The 10,525-nt window shown below is 39.0% G+C and overlaps 2 protein-coding genes across 3 annotated transcripts; one reads left to right on the top strand and one right to left on the bottom strand.

Moving 5' to 3' along the window:
- Positions 1-247: 247 nt before the first annotated feature.
- Positions 248-3,506, bottom strand: folr (folate receptor). The gene is made up of 5 exons (XM_062386394.1): positions 3,355-3,506; positions 1,887-2,019; positions 1,616-1,804; positions 970-1,105; positions 248-805 (listed from the first exon to the last, which is right to left on the bottom strand). The coding sequence occupies exons 2-5, from the start codon at positions 2,013-2,015 to the stop codon at positions 531-533; spliced, it is 729 nt and encodes a 242-aa protein (XP_062242378.1). The 5' UTR covers positions 2,016-2,019; positions 3,355-3,506; the 3' UTR covers positions 248-530.
- Positions 3,507-4,651: 1,145 nt separating this feature from the next.
- anapc15 (anaphase promoting complex subunit 15) lies at positions 4,652-9,174 on the top strand. Of its 2 annotated transcripts, XM_062386396.1 has the most exons (5): positions 4,652-4,735; positions 5,059-5,180; positions 5,963-6,022; positions 6,298-6,438; positions 6,602-9,174. In XM_062386396.1, exons 2-5 carry the CDS (start codon positions 5,061-5,063, stop codon positions 6,647-6,649), a joined length of 369 nt encoding a protein of 122 aa, XP_062242380.1. In that variant the 5' UTR covers positions 4,652-4,735; positions 5,059-5,060; the 3' UTR covers positions 6,650-9,174. The 2 variants fall into 2 exon arrangements, with proteins under 2 accessions (XP_062242380.1, XP_062242379.1); XM_062386395.1 differs by lacking the exon at positions 4,652-4,735 and having other exon boundaries at positions 4,767-5,180.
- The last annotated feature ends 1,351 nt before the right edge of the window (positions 9,175-10,525 follow it).

Genomic DNA, 10,525 nt, shown 5'->3' with positions numbered 1-10,525 from the left:
CCTCACTGGCGGTTGAGGTTATAAAGGGGTTATTAAGCTGATTCATAGTCTGCACTTATATGAGTGAGGCCCTCCCAGAGCTGTAATAAAATATGTGGCCTTGTCCAGATGTATGAGTTTATTTTTGTTTTATTTTCTTTATCCACAGATTTTCAAAGGTATTTTAAACTGCTGTGCTGACTTGTGTTTTGGCTATGTTCACATTTTGGTGGTGAATGTCAGTGCATGTGAACACATGTACAACATATGAGTACAACAGCTTTTACTTGTTGTGTACAAGCAAGAAGGAAATTATCAGAGCGACATGGACTCTGGCAATTGTTGGCTGGGCACAAAATAAGGAATTGAAAAGCAGGACAAGGGAACTAAACATCACAAAGAAAATAAAGCAGATGCAGATTACGGATTAGGGAAAGTTTAACTGTGAACTAGACAGAACAGGGCAAGAAAGCTACAGCGACATGATATTATTCTAACAGTTTTATTGGAACCGCTATGGGGACCCATGACAGCATGATGTGGATATCATGTCAGTGCATCACTAGAGAGAAAGATGCAACAGCCAGGAAAAGCAGCATTGACAAGGTGAAGCTCTGGTGTTGCCGTGCGTTGTTAATGTAGTACTCTGCCACTTTCTTGTTGGGGTTCGGCCCAGTGAACCACAGCTGCATGCAGCGGCCTGACGTTTTGGTGTAGTCGGTATAAAGGTAGGACTTGGACCAGATTTGTTCACACATGGACTTGGGATCGGGGTAAACTTGAGTCCAGGGTCTGCACTTGCTGCTTTTAGGGCATCTGTTAAAACCTGTATGAGATAGAGAGATGATTTCATATATGTATTAATAAACTTGCAACGAGTTTACAAGTGAGTCTTGTGTGTGTGTGTGTGTGTGTGTGTGTGTGTGTGTGTGTGTGTGTGTGTGTGATGGTGTGTGTATGTGTGTGTGTGTGTACATGTTTTGTCCTTGCCTGTGCTCCAGTCCCATCCCGTGTGCCAATCACTCTTGCAAGTGAAATCATTCTTGCAGTCTTCCCACCAATCGTTGCAGTCCTCCTTACACAGGGGCACATCCAAGACACGTTCCTTACGCCAGGTCTGATTCACCTATAAATACACACACACACAAACACACACACAAAATTGAAGTATAATCCACATTTTCAGAAAACAGCTGCAATGCCACAAGTAGTACAAGTTAAAGTTTTAAAAGTTAATGTAAATGTACCATGTTAACTTTTGTACTTGACTTGAAGTGAGTTTTTAAATATGATTAAAGTATTAAAAGTAAAAATACTTTTCTAAGCGTAGCCTATTGTCTGATGCAAAAGTCAACTCCATCATCATCCTTAAAAATATAAAAAATGTGAACATGTAACGTCATGCTTTGTGAAAATGATGTCGGTTAAAAGTGAAAAATGTGAATCTGAAAATGTATCTACTCACTGAAAATACAACTACATGACAAATGAACTTGAATACATCCTGCCCCTGAGGCAACAAACTGTATACATGGATTCTTTTTAGCTATCCTGACAAGCCCCCTTTGGCCCTCTCCGTTTCTTATGCTGCCATCTAGTGTTCGACGTGCAGACACACAAGGCGCACGGTACACACTTCTTGTATCCAGGGTCCCAAGTGTGGCGAGCACTCGTGGAAGCAAGTGTCCTGGATGAAATGTTTCTTGCACTGTTTGCTCATAGTACCGCAGTGATCCCAATTGAAGTTGTACAGGTAGGAGTCATCGTTGTGGGCTGCTGAGCTGATATTGGCCGTGCAGCACGCATTGTCACGCCAGGGAGAGCACTGGAGAGGAAGAGCAAAGAGGCTGTCAGCCCAAAGCATCACATCCCAATTCTTTCTCTGCTCTTTGATTCCAATTTGTCACCTGTTGGTAAAGGTCTCCCTCGCGGCCCGGCTCTACTTTGTGGTGTTTGCCATCCATGCACATGTTGAGTTTGTCCAGAGACAGAGCACCACTGCAGAGGGCCATCAGCAAGGAAACGACAAGCCACATGGTTCTGCCGGAGGGAGGGAGGCATCAACATACATTAGTAATCAGGTAATCAGGAAAAATAATGGGATAATGGTTAATTTATAGCATCAGTCAAAAGTTTGATTTCCAAACTGTCACCCAGACAGCTGATTCAAAATGTTTGGGGCCTTTCATTCTCGTCAGCAGAGCTCTTTTAGAAACATTACACATGTGTAGTACTTTGATCTCTATATTTGCTCATTTTGTTGTTTTCTCATATCTAATTCTCTCCTGAGAGAGTAATTTGAACTTCTGGGGAGGATGCACCATCTGTGGCATAGTTGAGCTTTGGAAGGACATACTTTTCTCAGATATGTTATATGTTAACAAAGTCTCCTCATAGTAACCTTATGCTCATCTACTGAATCAGAGATTAATCCCCAATACAAATTCGTTAATTTGCCATTTTTTTATTTTCTATATTGCAGATGTTTGGTCCAAACAGAATCAGTAAAAACGTATCATGTTTTCATGTGCTTTCAGGGTTTTGTTTATTTCTGTAACTCCAACTCCCTGCTGCTATAACATGGCATGGCATCTGAGTTCACAAATGCCATGAAATGTTAAAGTGCTCTACCTCCTGGACTGTTGAACAGGCCAGTCCTTAGTTCTCTAGCTAAACTACAACCTGAAGTAATACTGGAAAAAACTCTAACGTAAATGCACAACTACATGTGTCTTTCTCATTTAAAAGCAATTTGTGTGTATGTCACCAATTCTACAAATGCATAACACATATTCTCATTTTCTAGTATGTTACTTATATGAACTTTAACCTTTCAAGTCTTAGAATAACATGATATAATTTCTGATGGTCTTTCATATGTTTGTTTTTTGGGCATAATAATACAGATTTATACAACCTAGTGTTTTCACTTGGGAGATGGTCGCTTATTTTCTTTTTCCTTTCTATGTGACGAAGGATCGATATGAGAAAAAGATAAAACTACTAAAAAGACGGCAAAACAAAGAGACTATCAGTACACATACCAAATTATGAATGTAGCTGAAATCAGTTTGAGAGTTAAAACCCTATCTATAATCTTTTGTATCCAGTTTAGAAACAGAATAACATAAAACAAAAATATACAAATAAAACAAACTGCTTAACACGTAAAAATATTCCTATGTTGTAAACAGAACCTCTACATGAACCTTGTAAATCTTGTAAAAGAAATCTGTAAACTTAAACTACAAACCAAGTAATTCAAAAAGTAATGCATTTACTTATAGAGTAATAACAGTGGCTACTTCTATGTTGTAAATACATGTAACACAGACCATTGAGAAAGTGAAGTTATTAGGAACAGAGTCACTTTACCTTGTTCAAGTGTGTAATGATTCCTTCCTGAATGGATTATCTGACAAATTGGTGTCTGCACCTTTTACACACTTTCCAAGACTAAACAAGATCAAGGCCGAAGACACACATCCGTGTGAGTCTGGGTGATCAGAGCATGACTGAATGTGGGGTCGCCTCTTTAAATGAAAAAATATTTCCAAAGTCCAAAGTCTGTCTCACAAACGTGCGTGTGTGTGTGTGTGTGGTATTCTGTGTTTTATTGTATCTTCCAATCAGGAGGGTTTGTCTTATCTCATCTCAAGGTCTACTCAAAAATGCATGCGCACTTGCACACGCACACACACATACACACACGCACCCGAAAACACACACACACACTCTCTCTCTCTCTAAGTCGCGCAGAAAGTGTCAGTGTATCCTGGGATGGTAAAAATGAAAGAAAGTAGGCATTTATGAGTTTTAAGAGAATTACGTTCCTGCTACAAGTTGGTCTCATGATTTCACTGAATCATTTAACAAGAGTGTATATACCTCTTGTAAAATGAGGGTGTGTATAGTGTGTGGTAATATATAGAGTACAATTCAATGATTAATCAAAATATAGGGGTTGTGTAGTTTTATCATTCGTCCATCTCTTGTAATGGGCCCTAGGTGGGGTAATAGCTGTAGACCTTACATTCCCTACACCGTGATTCTTTTAGATAGAATGGATGAAAAGAATGGGATTTGATTATTTGTTTGTTAGTTGTTTTTTTATTGGTCCTTTCAAAAGAAGACATTTTGACGAAAGCTCAAATGGAATTTATGATAAAAATGAATGATTGCTGAATTATTTTTGTTTAGAATTTTAGTATAAATCTACTTCCACATCTATTTAAAAACAAATTAATTGGGAAGCACTTGTATTGTACTTGAGCTTAAAGAGTCCTCTACAAATAAAATGCCATTACTAATATGTAGCTGCTTCTGTGCCAGGGTCCATGTGAAGTGCATGCTGGCTCACTACTCTTCTTACTGGGACACCTGAGCTGGACAGAGACATTATTAATGCTAACCTGAGCTCATCCTATTATGGGATGTCAAAAAGAATGCTGTCATAAAGGCCTATGTAGTTAGCACAGGACAAAATAAACATTATTATTTGAGGATCTCAAAATCTCTTAAATGTGATAAGTTACTGTGTTTATGTGGCTTAATAAATAAGGATGTACAGAATAATTATTGTATTGACATATTTTAAGGTCAAATTACATTTTCCCGTTTCCCTTCGTTGCTACTGCCATACAAGCGGAACCTTTGCGAGGTGACACTGTAACAGAGGACTTATTAAAGGGGAACACAGAGGGCTTCCGGTCGATTTAGTTTGAATTTCTGAGAAGCTGTGGCGACAGATTGTCAGGTATTAACTTTAACTTAAAATAATATTTTAGGTGACGTTTGAACCAGGAATATTGGCGGTTATGTTTTCATTATACTTTATAGTTTTTTTGTTTCTCGACAGGAAGAGCTTAAATTGTCGGGGTCACATTAAGTCACCGTCGCTCTCCAGCAGCGTTGTTTTGCATTAATCTGATTATTACCACAAATACCGTGTGGCTTCATTTCTGCCGTGCACCCACCGAGGTTCCATGCCTTGTGTCTCGGCTAGAAAGCGACTCATCCCCGCTGTACACGCTACGAGCACATTGACAGTGTTGTTGTTGTCGTCCCTGTGTGTGGCAGACATGTCCACGCTGTTCCCCTCTCTCTTCCCCCGGATCACCGAGACCCTGTGGTTCAACCTGGACCGACCCTGCGTGGATGAGGCCGAGCTGCACCAGCAGGAACAGCAGCACCAGACCTGGGTAAACGACCACACCTCTGCTGAGACACACAACACACACAGAGAGACACTATGACAGATAAGTATTGCAAGTTACTGGTGCCTACCTTTGACTCTTGCTGCTGTATCATTACACATTTTTCCATTGCGGGATCTAATAAAGGATGATCTTATGTTACCTTAGAAACTGTTAACTGTGTTTTAACAGTATCCTGCTTAGAATCAAGGAGCCGTAAATCCTATTTTTTTCCCTCACTACCAGTTCTGTATCTCAGAGTTAAAACTGTTAGAACAACAAAGACAATGAGTTTCAGTCAGAGCGGAAAACCATATCACTTTGAGTGGAAAGTTATATATTAAAATTCAAATTAATTAATTTAAATGGACGATTTAATTATAAACTATTGTCACTGTGAGCGAAGTCAGGCTCAGACAATAAATCAGGCAGGGCCTGAACAAAACAAACAAATGGGCAGGGGAGAAAACACAACTTCCCATGTGACGATAATTCAGCCGGTATAAACTCTTCAGGTGAACATTTTCAAGAAGCACTCCTCAAGTTTCGTTGTGAAGTAAATTTGAGAAGTATGTTTACAAATCTTGTCATTATAAAGTTGTAGAATAAATATGTGTTCTATGGTGTCCAAACCTTTCAACTGAGACACTGTCTGTAAAATTCCTCATGTCCTTGTCAACTTTGTACAGCTACTTTGTTGCCTACCCTCTATGTACCAATGGGTACTGTATATGACAGTTGTCGGTCAGGTTCTAATGTGTGTGTGTTTGTCCTTTTTATTGTGTCAGTTGCAGAGCATTGCGGAGAAGGACAACAACTTGATGCCGATTGGGAAACCTATTTTTGAGGTACAGCATATTTGTTATATGTCATAGAACAACGGCCACATTAAAGATCACCACATCTCAACAGAAGAATTGAAGTATAGCTCAGACAACCGCTTTGCTGCTGTATGAAACAGATACTGGTTAAATTATTCCGTGTGCCTTACAACAAGTTGGAGCTCTCAGTTGAACACCTGAAACCCATTCCTTCTATTTGCCTGTTGTTTTGCCTTTTGCCCTTTTTTGTTCTTTCTCTTCATCTTTTTATATCATATGTCATCTGCATGTACTGGGCTCAGGCAGGATATGAAGAGGAGGACGAGGAGGACGACGAGGATGAGGAAGACAGCGAGGAAGACTCTGAAGATGAAGAAGACATGCAGGACATGGATGAGATGAATGATTACAATGAGTCACCTGATGATGGCGAGATCAACGAGGTGCTTTAATATATCATTTATGGGACTTCTTTTCAAATTAAAAGCGCTAAATTCACTGAAATGACTTTTAGACATACAAGTGTTGTTTTCTTTTTAACCGTACTTTCGGCTCATCAAACAGAGAAACACCAGTGTGTAATCTGGCTCTGCTTCTGTCTGTCAGGTGGACATGGAGGGAGCAGACCAAGACCAAGACCAATGGATGATATGAGACATTAGATGGTTTTACTTTCCATCAGACTGATGTCTGTCTGGCTCTGGATTTCTGCTCCCCTCTTAAAGCCATGGCTGTTGCCTCTTGCACCATGATATCCTTCAGATGAGGGTCGGGTAAATCCAGCACAAGGGTTTCATGGTGAGCTGCTGCCAGCCTCCGAGCCTCGGGATGTCATTGGACATTGCTCTGAGTGTTGCTCACACATTTAAAGTTGTTTAGAACGAAAGCATGGATGTAAGTTTAAACACAAGTCAGCCTTTTCTGTGAACCTGTCAAAGCCGTTTCACACATCGTTGATGCTGTAAAACACTTGAGGTCCTACTGATCAGTAACCAGCCTGGCACTTAGCCAAATAGTGGCATCATGTCATTGCTGTTCAGTGAATCTAGCAACGAAACTACGACCTCATCATATCTTCAGTCATGTGCCTCCTCTCAGAGTCACTGCAAAGCTGACACAGTACAAACGACAGCTGACTCAGCAAAATAATATTTCACCTATGAAGGACTTCACCACAGAGTCCAATTCTCTTACCCGTTGTGTTTATATCATTCATTCAGTCTTTTCAGAAGAGCTTTTAAAATGTTTATTTAATTTTTTAACCTTTCAAAATATACCCATTTTCTTTTATGAATACACATGCATAACCAGCCCAGTTGTCTCATGTTTCTCTATAAGGATTGTTTACCAAGGCTTTTATTATTGAAACTGAAATGAAGGCCTTGACAGTTTGTAATAAATTAACTTATTTTGATGAAATCATGATTTGTGAAACGTTGGTGTGTGTATGTGATGGATTAGGTTGAGTTAATGGCCAGCGAGGTTCAATCAGGACTAGCACTGATAAAGTATAATAATCTGGATTTGATGTTGATAAAATGTAAAGTGTAAATGGTGCTGTTATACTCAGTTTATATTTAACATGTAATTGTGATTGACAGCCACTTTTTCCACTTGAACCAGGCCGGCCCTGGCGATGTTGGCGCCCTAGGCGAGATTTCATATTGGCGCCCCCCCAACATACACACGCAAACTGTCGTGCATCCCCAATCACTTTTGGACTGTATACAGATGCACACACAGGCAGACAAAATTGTAAGCTATAAAAAAACTGGACTATTAGCACATCAACTCCATCCATCTCTCATGCTATGCCTTGATGTGTTGTTTCTCCGCTTCCTTTGGACTATCCCTCCATTTGATGTCCCTTCAGAGTGTCTGGTCGTACCTCAAAACCTTCTGGAGCTGTTTACTTATTTGGCACAGAAGCACATTGTGTGAATAGTTTGATTTTATTATTTTTTTCAACTTTATTTGAAATGGCTTTTTGATGCGACCCACATACAAACTGTAACTGGCTATACAGCTGACAATGATGCACCTATTAATGCTAAAACACACAATGCAGCGGCTGTGCATAGAAAAGCACAAATTTGTAGAAGTTCTTTTTTTCAAATGGATAATGTAAACCTCCCGGTACACATTGATGACGGTTCCAAACATAATATGAAAATACAATACACTGTTACATGTCATTTGACTGTTACACAAGTTATTTTTTTTAAATCCATTCTCCATTTCGTAATTCGTACTTGGCCTCTAGAAAGTTAGTAAATTTGCACACAAGTGATAGGAATCCGGAGCTGTTTTGCAATACATAGAAAACCTACACTTTGACAAGTTCATGTTTTATAAAAACTATTTCAGATAATTGAATGTTTACTGATGCATTTTGAAATTATTTAATTCTTTGCTTTGGGGTTTTAAGCTATATTAGGATTAAGGTGTAAACAGAGACAGTTTCTCTGTTTGAGAAGAACATTTTCTTCTAATATTAATGTTTTATTTACATTATTCTAATAGACCTGTAGTTTATCTAATTGACGGTTACATATGTAAGAGGTAGGTCTTTTAACAGCTCATTTGTTTTGAATACACAAGTATCCACCATCGCTACAACTGTGTACCCATCATCCATATGGTGTTTTGTATGACTTAGTACAAAACTTTTGTGTTGCTTGTATTGTATGCAGTGTAATTCAATTTAATTGTCACCATGACACAGAATGCTTGTTGCACACAGAGTACCAAAGGAGATGTGTTGATAGTAACATTTAAACCAGGATGCTGTGCTCTCAACGCATACTGCATGTGACTATGCAGTATTCTTTCATCAGCAAAGCTCATTCAGGACAACAGCTGGAGTGCAGCTGTTTGGTCATAGCCATAGAAAGCTATGGCTGTGTAAGTAATGATACTCATGTGTTATGTATTCTCGTTTTCACTGGTTCGTGCTGCAGAAAGATGGCAATATAGTATGTTGGGCATGGACTGCCTGGACACTCCCTGTGGTGTCCATGTTTAATTAATTTTCATAACAGTGAAATGCTAAAAGTGTTTTTGGAAATACAGAAGGGACACATTTGAATTTCAGGGACGCAGGTTGAGTAAAACATAGTGTTACGTGGGGGGAGGACTAATTTGTGTTGGTTTTGAATAAACTTTTTTCATTAACCCCAGTTCTTATATCCCTTTGTGTGTCTAACTGAACAGAGCTTTATTAGTAACTGAAGAGATAGAGTGACCTTCATGGTATGAGAGTGAAATTCCAGTAGTTTGTTGTGCTGCTAATGGTGAAATGAAACTCTCTTCTTTTTTTCTGTTCATGCTGAACAGAAAAAATTTACTTCACACTACAAACCCTGTGGGGGGGGGGACATTTTTTTGGAGAGAAGATTCCAGATTCATTCACTAGACTGGCACTCAGTAGAGCTCAACAGAGCTGGCTGTAAATCTTGTAAGGCAAGGTTGTAAACTACTGGGTTATTCTCTAACAATAGGTTATTTAAAGCATGTTAAATCACCCAGTATCTAAAATCCAAAAATATAAAAGTAACTTTTAAGTAAGGTCAAATAAATTTAGTAAAGTAGAAAATATTTTCTCTTAAGTGTGTATCAAAACCAACATAAAATGACACGGACACACACACGCTAATTTGTGCATCTTCTTGACGGACTTAGTTCCTTGTCCGAATCAGCAGGCTGTGTGGCCTAGTCGGCAGAAAGGATTTTCTTCAACAACAAGGATGTGGGTTTGATCCCCACTCCTATCCATTTCCATGCCGGTGATATACTGAACTCGTAAAATGGGCAGGATTTCAATCACCTATAAATTGCAAAATATCTTACACTATGTAAATTTAAATTAAATCAAATGATTAAAAAAAAAAAACTGCAAGCGCAGGATGTGCGCAATGGGCTTCTGCGCAGAATGTGCGCAATGGGCTTCTGAGTGAAGTGCTCCGTTGGTTTTTGCAGGATGTGCGCAATGGGCTTCTGCGCAGGTTGTGTGCCTGCCAAACTTTAAAATTGAAAATTCCTCCAGGATACATAAATTTTCACCACTTTTCTACTTTACCCAAATAAATCAAATAGTGTGACATTTTTATCCCTCTCTCAGTCCATCACTTTGATTCAGATTAAAAGATTTCTGGTGAAGGATATCTCATGAATGCTGCAGACCATTAGAGTGAAGTGAAGTGTAATCTCCCTATTTTAAAGTGGAAAGAGTTTGAATTGTAGGAAACTAACAGAGTGAGAGAGTGTATATCCCAAAAAACAAAGCTGAGGTTAAAGACTTGTCACCTGTGTATTTGCATGTAACACCCGTTTTGAACTCAATCTATAGGTCAATCAAACAATCATATAGGCTTTAGAGGACGTATGCTCATATTCCCTTTTTAAGGACAGGTGGAATTATGCTCAATTTAATAACTGCAAACTGAACTACTTTATACGACCGCTATCATTTGAAAATATGCACGTTATCCCCAGGAAGACGAGACATAGTGTTGCATTCAGTTGTGCTTT

Source organism: Platichthys flesus, chromosome 4 (genome assembly GCF_949316205.1).
Source record: "Platichthys flesus chromosome 4, fPlaFle2.1, whole genome shotgun sequence".
NCBI lineage: Eukaryota > Metazoa > Chordata > Actinopteri > Pleuronectiformes > Pleuronectidae > Platichthys > Platichthys flesus.
The sequence above is the reverse complement of the archived record's forward strand: the minus strand, read 5'-3'. Positions and strand labels throughout refer to the sequence as shown.

Coding starts and splice junctions, on each gene's coding strand:
- folr (XM_062386394.1), bottom strand. CDS start 2,015: ATGTGGCTTGTCGTTTCCTTGCTGATGGCCCTCTGCAGTGGTGCTCTG. Junction 1,805..1,886: donor AGGGAGACCTTTACCAACAG/GTGACAAATTGG, acceptor CTTCCTCTCCAG/TGCTCTCCCTGGCGTGACAA. Junction 1,106..1,615: donor TGGGACCCTGGATACAAGAA/GTGTGTACCGTG, acceptor GTGTATTTATAG/GTGAATCAGACCTGGCGTAA.
- anapc15 (XM_062386395.1), top strand. CDS start 4,965: ATGCCTTGTGTCTCGGCTAGAAAGCGACTCATCCCCGCTGTACACGCT. Junction 5,181..5,962: donor AACAGCAGCACCAGACCTGG/GTAAACGACCAC, acceptor TTATTGTGTCAG/TTGCAGAGCATTGCGGAGAA. Junction 6,439..6,601: donor ATGATGGCGAGATCAACGAG/GTGCTTTAATAT, acceptor TCTGTCTGTCAG/GTGGACATGGAGGGAGCAGA.